Below are 20,606 nucleotides of genomic sequence, written 5' to 3'. Positions count from 1 at the left end.
TTTATTGGCACGGTAAAATAAAAGTTAAATTTTGTCTAATAAATTCTAAAAAAGGGATTAAATTAAAGAAAATAACAAAGTATATTATGTATTTTTAACTGGCCTTTCCGATGCAGCAATCGGATTTTAGAAAAAATAAATAACAAAGGAACAACAAACATAATTGCAAAAAACCCTTGTTCAAAATTATTGGCACGGCTTTGTTTTTCTTTTAGTATCAGTATAATATCAATCAATGTCCGGTTTACGTGCTTTCTGAACTTTTTTATAGCCATATTATGCTTGTTTAACGCTAATTCAGTGAATAATTTTTTTCAGATAATTTTTAGATAGCGATTTATTTAAACTATTATAAGTGACTAAATTATAATTTTCAATCGCCATGGTTAAAACTAAGGAACACAGCGAAGACGTCAGGAAGCTTGTTGTAGCATGCCATACCAATGGGGAAGGCTATGATAAGATTTCAAAGAAGCTAAACCTTCCCAAATCCACTGTTAGAGCCATAATAAACAAGTTCAAATCGCAAGGCCACGTTATGAGTTTAGAGGGTAGAGGGAGAAAAAGGATTCTTTCCCCAAGAGATGAACGGAAAATTGTTCGACAAGTAAAACAAAACCCAAGGATCTCTGTTGGGGAGATTGTTGATGAACAGAGCACCTCTGGAGTGAATGTATCTCGACATACAATTGGTAGAGTTTTGAAGAGAGCTGGTTTAAAAGCATGTCGTCCGAGAAAGACTCCCTTATTGAAGCCTATGCACCTGAAAGCAAGGCTAGCCTTTGCAAAACGTCATATTGATAAAGATGTTGCATTCTGGAAACGTGTTCTATGGACTGACGAAACGAAAATAGAGTTATTTGGCCATAATAAAGTGTCTTATATTTACAGAAAATCTGGCGAAGCTTTCCTGCCTAAGAACACCATACCCACAGTGAAGCACGGTGGAGGCAGTTTGATGTTTTGGGGATCCTTTGCTGCCTCTGGACCAGGGCGACTTGTTAAGGTCACAGGTAGCATAAAAAAGGAAGATTATGTTAAAATATTGGATGAAAACCTGAAAGACTCTGCTAAAGAGCTCTCACTTGGTCGTCGTTGGTGGTTCATGCAAGATAATGACCCAAAGCATTCGGCTAAACTGACTAAGAAATGGCTTGAGGACAATCATATTAATGTTTTGGAGTGGCCATCACAAAGCCCAGACCTTAATCCAATTGAAAATTTATGGAGAACATTAAAATTGAGGGTAATGCAAAGGAAGCCTAAGAATCTTATTCAATTGGAGGATTATTGTCAGGAAGAGTGGGCTAAAATTACTACTGAAGAGTGCAACAACTTGGTTGTAAACTATGAAAAGCGACTGAGGAAGGTAATCAAGGCCAAAGGCTATACAATTGATTATTAAATAAATCGTGCCAATAATTTTGAACAAGGGTTTTTTGCAATTATGTTTGTTGTTCCTTTGTTATTTATTTTTTCTAAAATCCGATTGCTGCATCGGAAAGGCCAGTTAAAAATACATAATATACTTTGTTATTTTCTTTAATTTAATCCCTTTTTTAGAATTTATTAGACAAAATTTAACTTTTATTTTACCGTGCCAATAAATATGATCATCACTGTATATATGAGAGAGAGAGAGAGAGAGAGAGAAAAAATATATATATATATATGAGAGAGAGAGAGAAAGAAATAAAAAGGAACAAACCAAGTTATGTGTTCAACGTTTCGTCTTTATTTCAAGACTTCCTCTCGACGAATGAGATTAAGAAAACAAAAACATCAGTACAAAATATTTTTAAATTTTCATGTGAAAAGTGTGACTCTTAATTTCATTCATTCAGAGGAAGTCTTGAAATAAAGATGAAACATGGTTGATGAACACATAACTCTGTTTGTTCCTTTTTATTTTTCTATTTAGTTGGGATACTATTTCCATTATTCTCATTTCAGCCCAGCCTTGCCCGGGTGTTTGTAGGTATATGTTGAGCAAAATAACTTTTACCCCTATTATGACCTCTTAACATTTATTGTTTGGGGCTCAAATCAAGTTATTAAGTTAGATCCATGTCCAAGGAACCTATATCTAAAATTTCAAGTGTTTAGACCCAAAATTGGCGGAGGAGTTTGGTAGAGTTCTCAAGGGTCAAATCGTTGAACTTTGATCCCTTAAGAGCCAAATTTCTGGCCGAAAATGGATTACAAAGATTTTCCCAAATCTCCGTACCCTGTATATCAAATTTCAAGTCTGTAGACTGAAAATTGACAGAGTTATTGCATGGGAAAATGTACACAGACACACACGTCCACTTTTATATATATAATATAGATAAATAGATAGATTGGATGCAATATATAGTAATGACTTAAAAAGTATAAAAAAAAAAGACTCATGTGACACCACCGAGAATCGAAACCAAAACTTCAGCTCACGATTTATTTTACTACTGTTGTCAATGACTGGGCTATGAAAACATGTTTGCTGCAAGGCTAAAAATTAAAACATGAACCAATAGCTACTACGTTGCATTCGTAATGCTGGCATTCGACCTTCACCTTGGAAATTTCATTTTTTATTTTTAATTTTCACTTTTGCACCGATTTTTCCAGGCTAAAACCCAAATTTTGCACGGATTCATGTCTGTAGACCAAAAACTCTAGGAGGAGTTTGGTAGGCAAAATTTGTTAAACAAAAATATATACGTATACATAAATATATATGGAAACAATTTTGTGTTTACTATAAACTTTTTACGCAAATATAAATACGCAAGTATAAATCATGTAGAATATCTGAATGGATATAATTACACGTAATAGTTAACTGAAGATGATTATCCCATTAGAAAGCCGAAGCAACTAATAGGGAATTAATTAAAATGAATGTTTAAAAGAATATGCAAATTAGCTAGATCTTTTGTTAGTGAATGCAATTTCACAACCCATATATAAGAAAATTGTATTTTCTTTTTAAATAAATAGAAAAGAGGGTTTTTAATATGAATATCAATACATACAAAAGAAAAACGAATTTATAGGAGTATATATATATATATATATATAATAGATTTGTTGATATTACTATTAATTAAAGCGCCTCAATGACAAAAAGGAAAAACATCCCAAAACTTTGATAAATTTTCAAGGTAGATGATTCTAATGTTTATTGTATTATTCGGCAAGGTGCGTCATCTTTGATATTCCAGAACGTTAGCACACAGAGGATAGATTTAACTTGTCAGCCGTGGTGAAAGCAATCCATTTAGGAAAAAAAACTATGATGAAAAAGTAAAAATTCCACTGTCATGAGGCACACGGAAGTAGTAAGGCTGAGAAAACTGTCATGTCGGTGCACAATCTAGTTTAACTGAAGACAGTGAACTCTAATGTCTTAATTGCATAAATAACGTTAAAGGGAAACAAACTACACATAAAAAAACAGCTAATTTCTAAAGAGCAACATTTTATCTTTAAAACAAAAACAATGAGTGAATAAGTTAATGATTGACTAAATATGAAATCGGTGCTAGTGCAGAGAGTGATCCGCGCTATTTTTTAAATCGTATTTCCAAGTTTAATTAAAGTTTATGATACGTTTGTTTTTTATTCAATTGTAAGGTTGAAGTATAGAATAGGTACAAAACACCCTCCCCTCCCCATGTTAAGAATGGCTTTTTAAATAATAACGTTATTATTTACGTCCGGATCACTCTCTGCACTAGTACCATGAAATCTATTTGATGTATGATATTAAAACTTTATAATTGTCTTAAGACATTAATTAATCAAATGATCACCTATAAGATTGAATTAGTGTAACGTTGTTATTTGAAAATGGACCAAACGTTGTATAGAGACTTGCAAAGGAAAAAAGTGTTTGCTATGCCATAAAATAAAACAACCAAAGCAAAGCAAGTTGTCCTGAGCAATGTTAGTGCACAAATTGGTCGAACCCTCTGGTTAGATCAGACTGTTCACTGACATGAAAGTGATTTAAAAGAAAATAAGTTGAGAAGCCATGAAAAAAGTATTCCACTACTCTTATAATAATTATAAACACTAATGGGACATGTGGAAATTCCACAGTGGCATCTTTCATATCTATATATATATATATATATATATAAATTCGTGTTTGTGTGTTTGTTTGTTCACAATTTGATTAATATATACAAAAGGTCCATTAATTTCCAAATTAATTTTAACACCGAAAACTTACTTGCTTAAACTTTATTTCATTTATTCATACATATATATATATAGCTCCTTCATTTACTCGCATAAGTAGCTGTACTTAGCTCCTGAAACAGTTGAGCACTCTCAAAAGAATTTATTTCACCACATTAAAAATAGATATGGAAAGAGTTAATTTCGAAACATTGCTAAAAAACATCCCCACACCTAGTAAGCATAGCTATATTATTAAATTATTTAAAAAAACAGATGAACTAATACGCCAAATGCGAAGGTGCGTATATAAAAACGACAGACAACCACAAAATTTGCGCATAAGCCTGAAGAATCCTAGAGTGGATGAAATGCGGAATATTCAGTGTAGCTTAATCGCTATATATATATATATATATATATATATTTTAAGCCCCCCTCTTTGGGTAGAGCACTGTCGTAAATAATCTCATCCGCTACTTAATTGGCTGAAAATGCGTAGCTCGTTGTTTGTTTGTTTACGAACAGGCGATTTGAGCACTATAAAAGTGATGGTGGGTGTCTATTTAAATAGACATCCCGACGAGTTATTTACGGGCGTCGATTCCATAGTCGAGTGGGAGAACTCACGACGGTTCTAGGTTCAATCCTTGGCTTGGGAGAGATGCTAGTCTAGCGGCACTGAAAAGTTGTGATACAATGAAACAGGACTGTATGTCGATGACTACAAATATATATGGTGAAGGCAACCTTTCTAGAAGAAGCAAATCTCTGATTTAAAAAACCATAAAGCGGAAGACCATTACCCGCATTAAACTGGTCTGCAGTTTAATTTGTTGCTGGCTATCTTGCTCTTGCTTGTTGCTGGATCTCAACATTTTGAACCGAGAGAGAGACTTAGCTGTCGTACAAAGCTAAGACTCTGTAACATCATCTTTGTATAGATACTCCCTCAGGTATTTGGGCTCATGAATTTTAAATGTCTGAGGGAGTGGCACTCGTCTGACAAGACGTTGCAATCATCATCCTATATATAGTATGATTCTTGCAAAATATACTATTAAGAGATAACCTCATTTGCATATTACATTTCAGGAAAATCGATTTTACTAAATAGTTGTATGTTAGTTACTGTTTATGTGAGAGAATTATAATAAGTGTTCTATTTAAGATTGCTATTTAAAGTTGATTTATATTTGATAATATATTTAATTTATTTTGAATTATTACAGACATCGATTTTTTTTTAGAAACCGGTTTCGAGTTATTTCCTCTGGGCACCACCTGTTGGATCAAATACAATATTTCCCTTATGTTTAATACATATTAAAAAGTGCCTTTACAGAATAAAAAAGCCAGTAAAAGTACCTTTACGAAAAAAAAAAAAAAAAAAAAAAAACACAGTGAAAAAAAGTGCCTTTACAAAAACTAAAAAAAAAAACAAGCCAGTGAAAGGAATTCCATTTTCGCAAGTCACGCATGTGTTTAAAAAGTTTATTTTGCAATGCTATGACGTCATAAGCACTTGTGATCGTGTAGGCAAAATAGTGTGTCCATAAGATTTTGCCTTCTTCCCTTCTTTCGGATTTCATGTTTGAGCCCGGACACCGAAACTCATTTTTTTTTTTTTTTTCTTCCTTCAGTCACACGAGCACTCCCTGCTATTTTGATTAAAAGAAAAGTGGTTTTGACTCATTTTTCGGTTTTTTTTTTTTTTTGGGGGGAGGGTCCTGCGCACGGGCAACAAAAAGTGCTCAATATCCGAAGAATATCTTCTTTTTGTATCCCTTCGGTCGAAATATCTGGTGCAGAGGGTGTCACATACTGCTTTACTTCTTTTTGGACGATTACATTTATGTTTTTATTCGTGCTTTTATTTTTGAAATTGCTGTGGGGGATATCAATGTTGGCCATGACGAAAGTGATCAATATCCTTAGTATAGCAGGTGTGTTCCAAACGGAACTTCATGAGGACCCAGGCAAATCCGGGTATCTATGCTAGTATAATATATTACTGCTGGGCATTATGTGGATGTTCAGCATGAACGAAGACCCTGCGATATTTTACAGTTTTTACAAAAAACGCTACAAGTATTTATCTGGTTAATTTTTGGGATATAGATTTAAAAAGCACATGTTATATGGCAGAGCATTGTAAAACACGTGTGTGCGCAAAAAACTTTTGAAAGATACTTAAATGCATTATTGTCGCAAAAATCACAAATAAATGCATTTCATTTGCATATAAAAAAAAATGCAGTCAGATTTTTATTTCCTTTTTTTTTTTTTTGTTTATTCCATTTGCAACAAAGTCTCAGACAAATGTGCGGGTTCGAGATTTGATACGTAGCGACACTGTTAAAGAGTAACGCCCATGCTACACGAGCCAACAACACAACGGAACAAACAGAAGTGTTGAAACTAATTTACCAGTATTTCCCGACGTCGGTTCGATCAACACATCTCCAGGTTGCAAGATCCCTCTCTCCTCAGCATCCTCAACCATCCGTAGACCGATTCGGTCTTTCACGCTTCCACCCGCATTAAAAAATTCACATTTTGCCACTGGAACAGAAAAAATTAAAAAAAATATAAAACATTTCTGAATTCCATAGAACATTTTAAAAAGATACTCAAGAAAATAAAATTAAATAAAATAAATAAATAAAAATAAGTTATCCAGTCTCTCTTTACAGATGAAATGTTAAATAGTATTACTACTTGTGGTAATATTTCCTTTTGATGATTTAAAAAAAAAAAATGGACTATTCCTATTTTGAGGATTATTTACTTTTGACTCTTAACAGAGAGAGATAGAAACGAGAGTGACATACACTATCACACAAAGAGGAAGAGAGGGGGGGGGTCAAGTAACATAGTGAGAAAGGGTAAGAGTTATAGACAGAAACATAAATGATGGGTAACTTGATAAATTAATTGCAAATTACAGCATATTAAAGAATGTAAATGGATTTTTTTTTTTTTTTTTTTTTTTTACAACTGCCTCCGTAGTATTCAGTGTTCTGGTGAAAATTATCGTCCTCATCCGTCTTCTCCCGCTCTTTGCTAAAATCTTGGAATCATTAATCAGTCTAGCAATAAGAAAATGACCTAGTAATTAACTTAACTCTGACCAGGTCTTAATTTATCCCTCTTTCAAGACCATTCGTATCACTTCTTCCCATGTTTTCCTTGGCCTTCCCCTATAAACTGGACCTGCTACCTCAACTGTTCTGTGATTAAAAAGTAGTAAAAACCTGTACAACATGCCGTCCATTTCAGGAAAGAGATAAAGAGAAAAAAAAATGGCCGCTGCTACTATTTATGGATTGGTGGTCACATGAGGTAACGAGAGTTGAGGGAAATATGCAAATGAGATGTGGGAGAGAGAGAGAGTGTTGCTTTAGCAGAAGTAACTTCTGACAGATGTGTGCTGGGGTTTGATACCAAGAATTGTGAGAAGGAGAACATAAAAGTCGGGAATTCTTTCTTTGGACTTTACTTTCTAATAATACCAACATATTTAACTGCAACCCAAGAACTCTTGTCCATTATTTCAACATTGAAGCATCATTGAATTTTCTCCCTTTTGCACACATCTTCATATAGTGTCCGGATTTAATCTTTCTCTGAAGTCAGTCATCAAAACCAAGTCCATCCTTAAGACTCACATTACTCGCACATACATGAATTTGTCTTATTTCTATTCTATTGCGTGAAGTTATGGCAGGAAATAGAAAAAAGAAACCAGTCAACCTCTGAATACATGTAAAAGCATTACAAAAAATATAATTGGAAGTATTCTTCATGGGTGGTAAGTGAGGGAGGTTGTCAGATTCTATGGAGCAAAAAAAAACAAAAAAACAAAACAAAAAGATAATCAAGAACTGCAAGTACACTGGAGAAGAGTATTTATTCGATTCCTCATAAGGGAAAAGTTAGACACAAGGTCATTTTTTTATGTGGGGGATATATAAAGCAGTAAAAAGAAATGGGTGAGCTCCAGATACGACAAAGATAAAAATTTCCCAGCCAAAAAAAATTTTTTTCTTCAGACAAAACAGATATAACATTTTAATTTCAGCCCGAAAGAGTCTGCCCATACACTAGGTCATTTCATTATCAGTTGAAGTAATTGAGTAAAATTCGATGCATAATTTAACGTCATCTTCATTTTTATAAATGATGCAAACTATTAAGCAAAAAATTAATATTTTCTGGTTCTGTAAAAAAAAAAAAAAAAAAAAAAAAAAAAAATTCCCTCCTTATCTCGCCTACGGAAGTTTTTCATATCTAGAACTAAATGTGTTAGATTTTTTTTTCTTCTCTGTAAATAGATATTCGATAGAAAAAAAAATCTGGAGGAAAAAAAAAAATGGTTCAAGAAAAAAAATGGTTCAAGAAAAAAAATGGTTAAAGAAAAGAAATGGTTAAAGAAAAGAAAAAATGGTTAAAGAAAAAAAAAATGGTTAAAGAAAAAAAATGGTTAAAGAAAAAAAAATGGTTAAAGAAACTACTTCTTTCAGCAAAACATGATGTTGGAAATTTGCCATTTTATCTTCTTGCCACAAAAGATCAAAGTCATAGCAGTCTACCCCAGGGATAACTTAAAAAGGATTCAGTTCAAAATTCACAGGTTACAGACTATGACAAACGATGTGCTAAAAAATGTCGGACCAAAGCAATTGACATTTATTAAGGAATTTGTCACTACTCTTTAAAAAGTAGTCTTTCTCGACAATTGATTTTGTTTAATTGTTTTACAGTATATCAACCCTTTCGTTTGCAGTGTTTGGTTTGGTTGTTTCATAATGGATTAACAGAAGAGATGTTGGTAGTTTCTTAATTCTATCGTTATTTTCATGGAAGGTATTCGATGATGATCTAAATCAGGGTTTTCCAATAGGGCCTGTACCGCCTACCAGGAAGGAGAGGGTCGTTACAAGACTTCAGGTGGGTGTTATCCAAATTTATTGTATAAGGTGGTCCCGACATCCTTTAGGTGGGGGGTGGGGGTAAAATTACGAAGTGTTTCTCAATTCGTTGCTGATCATCAACAATAATCTGCACATTGATCGACGATTCCTGTGATTATTATTTTGATGTTTATTTTATTGATTACTAACATGGGTGCCCAGCGTTGCCCGGGTGTTTGGAGGTGCGTGTTGAGCAAAAAAGAAAGTGGTAGTAGGAAGGCAGGCTCGAACTCATACCGTGAAGGAGGAAAAGAACGGGAAAAAACTCTTTGCTGTTACGACCACCGCCAAACCGAAAGTGACGTAGGTTTAAAACAATCGAAAAGATGACTTTTGAAAATATCAGCGAAAAAAGCGCCCCCCTTCCTGTAGAAAAGTGCCCAGTTGAGGGTGAAGAAAATGTTTTTAGCCAATTTTTTGGTATTTGTCGTCTGAAACGCTGAGCTTCAAAATGATACTGATCTTGTGAAAATCCGTTGCCTCTGTCGAAAGTTTTAGGCAGACATGCAAACATACATTTATATATTGGTAGCTCAAATTTTCGACCCAAACCGATTAAAAAGCTTGCCTTATCTCTAAATACCCTTTATGTAAAATTTCAAATGTTTAGACCAGAAATTTGGTAGAGACCGCAGAGGTCAATTTTTTTTTTTTAACTTTGACCTCTATTATTACCCATAACATTTGTTTTGGGCTCAAATCAAGTTATTAAGTTAGATCCATGTCCAAGTAACCTATATCTAAAATTTCAAGTGTTTATACCCAAAATTGGCGGAGGAGTTTGGTAGAGTTCTCAAAAGTCAAATCGTTTAACTTTAACCCCTAAACAACCAAATTTCTGGCCGAAAATGGATTACAAAGATTTTCCCAGATCTCCATACCCTGTATATCAAATTTTGAGTCTGTAGACTGAAAATTGACAGAGTTATTTCGTAGGGAAATGTACACACACACACACACACACACACACACACACACACACACACACACACACACACACACACAGACACTTTCACTTTTATAGATATATAGATTGTGTTAGCAATTTTTATTGGTTATTGTGTGAGCAATTTTTATTGGTTATTGTATTAGCAATTTTTATTGGTTGTTGTATTAGCAATGCTATGATTTATTAATTCACCCACTTGATTTATGTTACTATGCCCATTCGATCGATGATCGATAGTATAGAATTTTGTTGACACTGCATGTGAGATGTCTGTCCAAGAGAAAAAGGTGCGGGGGGGGGTATGCAGAATTCAAAACATTTATCGTTGGAGTCAAGCCACCCAAGAGATGCTTTTTGTTTCAAATAAAATAAGCATCTTAAGTAAACAGGGTTCAGATTGTGCAACCCTAACCAGAGAAAAGTAATTTCCAAGATTATCCGCGGAGAAGTCCTTTGAACGAGTTTACTTTGCTTCCCTTATCCGTTAGTCCTCACATTCCATGAGCGATATTTCTGACAAAGAGGGAAGAACTGCTTTTTTCTGGGTCAGAAACTATTCCATCTAGCACTTACCGTTGGCAACTTTCTGATCTTGAAGTACTATTCTTTTTTTTTTTTTTCAACTCCTTACATCAAGTGGCTTCATGCCTTGTCTGGAGTGATTTCCATCATAAAAAAATATGAACACTAGCCATTTTCTAGTTTTTAGTAGATGTCTAAAGTAGTCAGCTTCTTGGTGGTCGAATGATGACCACTAAAAAAAAAAAAAAAAATAATTAAAAAAAAAAAGCAAGAATCTAAGATTTCTGGTCAGGGGATAAAAAGATTCCAGGAGATGGGAAGGGGAGGCAATTAGAGTCAGCCCTCTGGTCAGAACAGAGGCACTTGGTTTTTATGAGGGCTGGCGGTCAGTTGGGTTGGCGTGCCTCTCTGGGCAAAGTGGATCTTTGAGGTTCTTAGCAAAAAGATTGCGTTGATTGGATTGCTATTCAAATTGGGAAAACAGGTGCCATTTTAAGTCGAGAAATAAAAAAATAATACAAAGAAAGTAAAACAAAACATTTTTGTCAATTGTTTTTAAAAGGAAAATACCTTTGTTGCAGCACTAATCAAGCTGGGCAACTTTGGACTGGCACAACGAGTAGGACGATCACGGCTTGAATGAATGTACACAAACATGTTCACAGTAATTCATGAACCAAATCGCAAAATCATAATACACATAACAGATTACTTACTACACAATCAACGCAATCCTTTGCCAAACTTTTACAAAAACACTTGTCTAGCTACAACCACTATCAACAATTTCACCCACTCTATCTGTGCTTAAATCTAAACACAAATTCCATGAACAAGGCTTCTTTCCTCAGACTGCCCACCTGTGGAACTGTTCTGCTGATCTGCTTTCCATCTAACTGCACTATAATCATCTTCAAGTCCAATGTAAACAAGCTCTTGCTGAGCTGTCCCCTTAAATAATCCAATTCTACCCGATTTTGATCACTCATTAACGCTTACCAATGAGATTCCTTCACGGCAAGTGATGACAATTTGTTAAAAAAATCAAAGACAAATCAATTTCCTATAACTAACAGGCCGTCAGACATTGCCCGATTGTAAAATACGATTAAATATATTTTGATTAATGCAGATTTCGTATTCATTATATTCAATCGAATATATAGTAATGATTTAAAAAATAAAAAGAATTGAAACCAAAAACGTTTAGCTTACAATTTACTTTTTCCTTTGACATTAATGCCTGAGCTATGAAGACGTTTGCTGCAAGGCTAAAAATTTAAACATGAACCAATAGCTATTACGTTACGCATGCATATATACAATGCCGTTTGTATAAATAATTTTTCTTCCGACATCGAGAAACGGTTGTCTGAAGTGGACTGAAGTGGATTTATTAGATCAGTTAATTTTGAAGTCCCCAGATGAGGAAAGACTAAATATCTGTCGTGACTTCTAAATGTTTAAGGCGGGAGTCCACGACAGACTGGCTGAGCTCCAGCCGGAGATTGAGAAATCAAGGGATATTGTTCCCATGAAAATGGAGTTGGAGTGCCGCCCCCCTTTAGTGGAGATCGAACTCCCAATAAGTTTGAATTCCATGGGTTCCTAAGGAAATTTGAATTCTGTACTGCGAACATGAAAAGTGCAGATAAATTATTATTGCTAAAATCCAAATTATCAGGAGAGGCGTTTAATATTATTTCTAGGTTTGATGTGATTCCCGAGAATTACGACGCAGCTGTGGAGTGTCTGAAGGAAAAATATTTAAATCCTTCAGCAATTATGAACAAAATATTCAATGACATTATTCCGCAACCAGAGCATTGACATCCTCATTATTGTTTTTGACAAAAAAATGTTCACCTGGCAAATTTCATTTTTTTAATTTTCAGTTTTGCACCGATTTCCCCTCGGCTAAAACTCAAATATAAAGTTTCGCATGGGTTTGAATACCCTTTATATTAAGTTTCATGTCTCTAGACCAAAAACTAACAGGAGTTTGGTTGGCAAAATTTTGAAACCAGTATATATACACATACATAAATATATATAGAAAGAGGTCTGTGTTTACTACGACCTTATTACGCAAGTATAAATCATATAGAATATCTGCGTGAATATAATTACATGTAATAGTTAACTAAAGATGATCATCTCATAAGAAAATAAAAAAAACGGTACTTGTACAGTTTGATCAAGACATTAAAAAATGAAAATATCGAAAAAAGGTTATATTGTACGTATCCGTTATGGAACGAAGTCCTCCGAAAAAAATTTCACTTAATTTCGTCAAGTAGTTTTTTTTTTTTTTTTTTTTTTAAAAACAATTTGTTATGATACCGAGCAAAAGGTTCGATTTTTAGGAAGAAAAGCTAGAATTAAAGATGGGGAGGGAGTGACGACGCTTTAAATTGAGTTATCTCCCCATGGCATGTTCAAAAAATTCCAAGATTTCCGCCTTCAACGCGCTGTCATAAAAACGTGTTTTTCCACTAAAAAACAAAAAAACAAAAAAAAAAAAAAAACAAACAAAAAAGAAAAAACTACTCAATCAAATTCAGTGAAATTTTTTTTTTTGAGATCTTCATTCCATAACGGATACGTACTATATATACGTTTTTTGATATTTTCATTTTTTAATGTCTTGATTAAACTGTACAAGTGCCGAGAAAACTAATAGGGATTAATTAAAATGAATGCTTAAAAGAATATGCAAATTAGCTAGATCTTTTGCTAGTGAATGCAATTCCACGACCTATATATAACAAAGTTGTATTTTCTTTTTAAATAAATAGAAAAAAAAAGGGTTCTTAATATGAATATCAATACACAAAATTTATAGAAGTATAGTTAGGCAAAAATCTTATACACATAAGTAATAGATTGCTTACAGCACAACCAGTAAAAGATAAATAAATTTCTTACAAATTTCACATGGTATATTTTCCTTCTGGGCAAGTCGGCTCATACGGACAAGTGGAGTGTTTCCAATATTTTCCAAAATATTATTCATGATCTTTGGACGAGCCGTGCTGAAAAAGAAAAATACTTTGTTTAGCTCAATCTGTTCAGGCGGTACAAGTACAGAGCACACAGTGAATATCAAACTTACTCGTCACCAAGATTAAAAATTGGGACACAGAATCAGAATTTAATTGGATTTTTTTTTTTTTTTTTAAACCTTCCATTATTATTGCATGGCATAAAAAATGGTAACTTGCTCCTGTTGCTTCTTCAAGGAATTAAACAAAAACATTTTCAATTTTACCTACTGATGGCGATAGGACAATAAAAATGTGGTACTATGGACATCCCTCCCAGAGTGTAAGGAAGTGATTAATAAAAAGAAAGAGGAAAAACTATAACGTGTCGGAAGTAAAAAATAAGATTAGGAAATAGTTCATTAGCAGAACAAAAGTATAAATGGTGTTACTAAAAAGTATGCCTGGTTTCAAAATGGCAAAACATTTACAAAAGCCTTTCCACCATGCAGTAGATCCAGATTTGGTTGCATTGGACATTTAGATAAATATAAATGCCTCGACGGTGAGAGTGATCTTATGACTATAAAATCATGATCTGTGCACGTAAGCTTAAGTGACCGCCTTTAATTTCAACTTAAGAGTGCTCAACAATAAGAACAGAGCTCCTAAAAAGTAATGTTACTAAAAAGTAATGTTACTAAAAAGTAATGTTACTAAAAAGTAATGTTACTAAAAAGTAATGTTACTAAAAAGTAATGTTACTAAAAAGTAATGTTACTAAAAAGTAAGACGCCTCATGGTCAGTTTTCAAATAGTCATGGGATAGGTCAAAAAAGTAAGTTATTTCTGCTTATTAGTCACGGAGAGAAAAGACGAACCCTTTACGATTTCTGATCAAAATCAATAAATTCAGGAGTTGGCAGTTTACGGCTTGGAGAAGATCAGTTTTAGCAGATGAAATAAATTGATCAGCAGCATCATAAAATCCAATCTTGATCGACCTTCGGGGCATGTGGCACAGTGGATAGAGGCGCTGAGTCTTTACGATCCCAGGCGAGCATTGTTTGAAGATAGCAGTTTCAATCCTACCCAAAGCAGACCAGAAGATTAGTTGGCCAAAACGTGGTAATACGACAACTATGGAAGGCAGTAATTATTGGGGATACAGTTACAAAACTCAGCATGTCTATCTCGTCTCGGTTAATCACCTGAAGAAGGCCAGAGGATGAGTTGGTCAAAACGTGGTGAAACAACAACTACGAAGATGAGGATAAATATCTGCAAAAGTATGAATACATAAAATTGTTTCTGAATTTTTGAGATGGGGGTTGATTATTTGGATTATTCAGACTACTGTTCTCATCTTGACTGTTATTTTCACAAAACGTTTCGGCTGTGGCGTAACGGATAAAATGCAGTTAGACGAACGCTAAAACGCAAAATGGTTCTAATTGATTACCCTCTTTCCTTCTTCGTTTTGTGGGAATTTGCTCTCCTTCTCATTCCTCAAAGCAAGGCAGCTTCCTGGCTTTTCTGCAGAGACATCCAGAAAGCAATTAGCTTTAATCAATGGTGGGGGAAACCCCTCATATCAGACAACTGCTATTCATTTGGACACTCCCTTTTTATGGAGAGCTGGTTTTCCCCAACATTGTGGGGAAACAAATAGATCAAACAGCGGAAACCCAAACTGGACTTCAGCTAACCTTCATTTCTGCACTTGCAAGTCTTTTGGATTGACATCGTTTTCTTTCACTTTCTTTTCCGCCTTCGCGTCACTGGTTCAAGCCTGCCTGCCTACTAACACTTCTTTTTTTGTTTCTTTTACACCTCTAGATACCCAGGCAACGCCGGGTACCCCCGCTAGTTCAATATAAGAAAATAAATAAATAAATAAATAAAACGGTTGAGATCAATTTTTAAACCATGTAAAGTCATTTGTGCATGGATTTTTTTTTTTCATATTTGGTTGAAAATTCATAGTTTAGATCTATCTGTAAATGCATCGTACATGTGTGTAGGTGTGTGCGTATATATATATATATATATATATATATATATATATATAGAGAGAGAGAGAGAGATAGATAGAGAAAGAGAGAGAGAGATAGATAGAGAAAGAGAGAGAGATACACACATTTTATTTACTAAATATTCAACCTATTTATTTAATTTGAAATTCTACTTTCACTGACGTCATAGAAAAAAATAAATCCTCACCTAAAACAACTTTTTTTACTTTTATTGTTATGAGTTCTTCATAATTTATAACGAAATTATGCGTTTCCTGCCTAAACATGCACCATTCTGACAACTGGCTGATAAGGTCAGTGGCACAGGCTTAACATTGGAGTTTTTTTTTTTTTTTACATAGGAGTCACCACTTTTCAAGGCCCAAAAGCCACTCGAGGATAAAGGTTAAAGAGTATACAGTATCAGAATCATGGTAATCAGTAGTGAATATTCGGTAAATTTGTTAACTTAAGTGGAACAGCTCATCAAGAACTTGTTTGCATTGGACTTGAAGACGGCCATATTGTAAGCTGGAAAGCAGGCAAATGGAAGGCAGTTCTACAGGCGTGCTGTTCTAAGAAAGAAACTTTGTTCAGGGAATCTACGTTTAGGTTTAGGCACAGATAAAGAGTAGGGAAATTTATTGATAGTGTTTTCAGATAGACAAGTTTTCCTTCGAGATGGATGATCTGACCAAATCTACGGATCCATCAGCACCGAGAGGGTTAACCCTAGATAAATATAAATGCCACGACGGTGAGAGTGATCTTATGACTATAAAATCATGATCTGTGCACGTAAGCTTAAGTGACCGACTTTAATTTCAACTTAAGAGTGCTCAACAATAAGAACAGAGTTCTTAAAGAAGCTGACATCTGTAGAAATATGTTTTTTTTCAATTATATTTCACCTTTTATATATATACTAGCAGTTCAGCCCGGCTTTGCTAGAGCCCTATGTACTATTCATAATTGTGTGCATATATATATATATATATATATATATATATATATATATATATATATATATATATATATACACACTAGATTACCCGTAACCCGTTGGGTCAGTATGTTATATAAGCTATGGAATTCATGTATGAACATGACACTTGTGACGTCAAGAAAATAGTGTTTTTTTTTTGACATAACAGAAACATTTCTATGAAAGTATATTAAAATGAAAAAAATCACGGACGGATCACTCAAACATGAAAAAAAAAAATCCTCCCTATTCGTGTAAAGTTACCTATTTTTCCGAATAATCGCTCAAAAATCGAAAATTAAACATGATTTTCCTACGAATCGAACGCCGAAGAAAGTCATTTAGCAGCAACAACGCACATGAACCTACCGATGAGAAATATAAGAATGAAAATCCCATATTGGAATCCTTCAACCAAGTTATAGAAACTTAAAATCTAAAAAAAAAAAAAGTAATTAATAAAACCTGAAGCAAAAAAATAAAACCTAAATAAATAAAATAAAACTAATATCGAAACAGATTAGTAAATGTGTCAACAAATTCACCGTTCTCACAACTATTTTGTATCTAGAAATGCAAACAAAAAATAAAAAAAGAAGGAAGGAAAAGGGACGGATAGAGAGTCGTAGTAGTAGTCTTGGCTTTACTACAATTGTTCTTATGTTCGTCAACAGGTTAAAGTTGTTTAGTTGTAAGAAATAGTGACAGTATAGTTGTAATAAAGAATAGTTTATTTGTTTACGTTGGTATGGGTTAATGTTTATGTGCGCATGAATAACCGGATGTCGTAAACCGGAAAGTGGGTTACATCCCTCGTTACAAGGTCATTTGAGTTTTATAATATATATATTTTTTTAAATATAATATATATATGCATAAATTAGAAAGTTTGATCCATGTCCAAGTAACCTACATCTAAAATTTCAAGTGTTTAGACCCAAAACTGAGGGAGGAGTTTAGTAGAGTTTTCCCAGCTCAAATCGTTGAACGTTGACCCCTTGACGCCCAAATTTCTGACCGAAAACTGATTAAAAAGATTTTCCCAAATCTCAATACCCCTTATGTCAAATCTCGAGTTTGTAGACTGAAAATTGACAGAGTAATTTGGTAGGGAAATGTACTCACACAGACAGACAATTTAACTTATATATACATATATATATATTTTTTATTATTCAATTTTCACCCCAAACAAGGCACAGTGCCACGTTGAAGTAGGGAGCTACTATCGGGGACAAAAGTTGCAGGGATATTATGAAGGGGGATGAGCAGCAAGAGGTCGATTCACATTACATTTGAACTTCTGCATGTCAGTACAGTTGGGAAAACAGAATCCCAGAAGGCAGTTCCAAAATCTAGCAGTTCTGGGGAAGAAACTATTAAAGTAGAATGCTTTCTTACACCTAGGGATCTCTGTGAAGGGGTGAGATTTAGCTGCTTGTCGGGAGTATTCATATCAAGAGGGTACAAGTGCTTGTAGTTCGTCAGAGCATTCACCATTAAAGTACTTGTAGAACATTTTGTCGATGGGAGAAAGCCTGAAATCTAGATGACAGTTCAGGATCTATCAGGTTGGCGACTCTCTTTTGAACCCTGTCCAGAAGTAAGAGACAAGTAGCAGATGTACCAGCCCAAATGTGACAACAGCATTCCATACATGGGCGAATGGTGGCGTTATAGAGGTACAGGATACTTTCAGGCGTAAGTAGTTTTCTAGCACGGTAGAGAGAGCCCACCTTCTTTACAGCAGCCTTGGCAATGCTCTCAATGTATCTATTCCAGTTCATGTTCCCTGTAAACGTTAGGCTGAGGAGTTTAAAGGAAGTGCTTTTGGGTAATGTGTGTGTGATATATATATATATATATATATATATGTATGTATACATATATATATATGTATGTATACATATATATATACACACATACACTGGTGTTAATCGTGACACCCTGCACTGAAGATTCCCGAAAGGATGAAACACTAGTGTCTGTAGGTATTTACTTATTATAGTAAAAAAAATAGATATATTTGTTAAAACTGGTAATTAGCAAAAACCTGAAGAGAGTGCTCAATACTATTGCAGAGCAAATATGTGTTATTTTTTTATTACCGTTTTATCTGTTTGGTTACATATGTTTCAGATGTTGGACCGTGTTTACGATGTAACAGCTTCGTCAGACCTTACAGAAATGGTTGGTTAGTATTAGGAAGAATATGAATATATATATATATGACAAAGTCTATATTCCAAATTTCAAGATGTTGACCATCTTACCATTTATGTTGACATGTTCACTTCTTAACAGCACCTGTTTTGAAGCGCAGAATCATTCATGTAATTATAGTTTTGTTTTTTAATTTATTCCGCCTTTCTCAGAAGAAAAGGAACTCATCAACTTTAAAAGGAAAAGGAACATGGGCACGATTACAAAATTAAAAAATCGGAAGAGAAGCCACAATTGCGTTTCATTTTATTTTATTTTTTTTACACCATCACACACACACACACACAATAACACATATTTGAAAATGACTGCATAAAAAAAAATAACCCGCACATACTCCACACACAACCTTACAACCGTTGAACCCTTTTCAACACAAATTAATTTGGTTCGTTCGCGTTTTTTATCTCAAATAAAAACATGTCCACGCATCCATTGAAAAATGAATATTTACTTCGTAATGGTGAAGTCAACACAACACGGATTTGATTTTTATTAAAAAAAAAAAAAAAAAAAAAATCGTAAATACATCATCCATCCATACATTTTAAAAATTGCTGCATAAACTAAAATTTACGCGCAAATCAAACGCAATGAATAATTATTTGAAAGTAATCAAATCTTTACACGTAGAAATAAAAACGAACAAATTCTTCATTAAAGAAAAGAAAGAAAAAAAAACGCACAAATGCATTAACTCTTATGCGGGAGGTTTCTCACAGTGACAGTAAAACATTTTTTTTTTCAGGTTTGCACCACATAGACAAACATTTTTCTAATAAACTGCTTAGATTAAATGCGATGACGTAAGGTTTACTTGTATAAGGATTTTTACAAAATGATATGTTTTTTCATTCTTAAATCTGCTCTTTTGTATATCAAGGCCATTTACCCAGCTGACGCGATATTGTAAACAAACACAGACGGAATTAGATGAACGACATTATCATTATTATTATTATTTTTGTATTTTTTTTTTGCGAATTAGTCTACTGGGCAAATTATTCCTCGTAATATATACTATTCAATAGAGCATAGGTCTCTAAACTATGGCCCATGGGCCAGATCCGGCCTGCCAAAGTCTTTAATCCAGCCTACAGAGCTCTTATGGCAAACAATTAATATAAATAAAACACACTTCCTGTAAAATGTTTTTGACTCCTAATGGGGATATGAAACGAATGGATTCGCCAATCATTTTTATAACCAACGGAAACGTTTCAAAATTATTCGCCAATCATTTTTATAACCAACGGAAACGTTTCAAAATTATTCGCCAATCATTTTTATAACCAATGAAAACGTTTCAAAATTATTATAAAAATATTTTGGATTCAATCAGTTTGCCGTTAACTACGCCATGGACCGCATTTGATTCTTGGCCGCCAATCTTGGTTACTGATCTGAACTACGCCGCCATCTTTGTTCAACACAATGTCTCAAAGCTTAACACTTCCTTTTTATAAATACAGGGTTTTTTTGGTGCTTAATAATCCTGAGCAACACCGCTTTAAAACTATATGTATTCTTAACCATTTATGACTTGAATTATGATGTAGATGATTAAAAAAAAAATAAAAACTTTATTGTTAATTTTATGACCTGAAATATGATGTAGATGATTTTAAAAATATTTTTCAATTTTATGACCTGAATTATGATGTATTAGCCTGGTGCAAAATAATGTTTTTTTTTTTTTTTTTTTTTTTTACATAATTTTGAATGTCAAAACACAGCATTATTTTTGCACCAACCTAATAGATGATAAAATGTTATAGAACAAAG

At 33.8% G+C, this 20,606-nt stretch overlaps 1 protein-coding gene across 3 annotated transcripts in view; it reads right to left on the bottom strand.

Moving 5' to 3' along the window:
* Positions 1–20,606, bottom strand: part of LOC145249007 (cystathionine beta-synthase-like) — a 122,109-nt gene that overhangs the window by 48,418 nt on the left and 53,085 nt on the right. For 2 of the 3 annotated variants that reach the window (XM_080110864.1, XM_080110865.1), the window contains exons 3-4: positions 13,543–13,649; positions 6,598–6,732 (exon numbers count right to left, since the gene is read on the bottom strand). In XM_080110864.1, coding sequence (XP_079966990.1) covers positions 6,598–6,732; positions 13,543–13,649 — 242 coding nt within the window. Of the gene's footprint in view, positions 1–6,597; positions 6,733–13,542; positions 13,650–15,307; positions 15,428–20,606 lie in introns of those variants that run through there. The other variant, XM_080110866.1, reaches the window with a different exon arrangement.

The sequence above is a fragment of the Euprymna scolopes genome, chromosome 27 (assembly GCF_053919585.1).
Source record: "Euprymna scolopes isolate OS-2025 chromosome 27, ASM5391958v1, whole genome shotgun sequence".
In the NCBI taxonomy this organism is placed as follows: domain Eukaryota; kingdom Metazoa; phylum Mollusca; class Cephalopoda; order Sepiida; family Sepiolidae; genus Euprymna; species Euprymna scolopes.
This window is presented reverse-complemented; position numbering and strand designations above follow the sequence as displayed.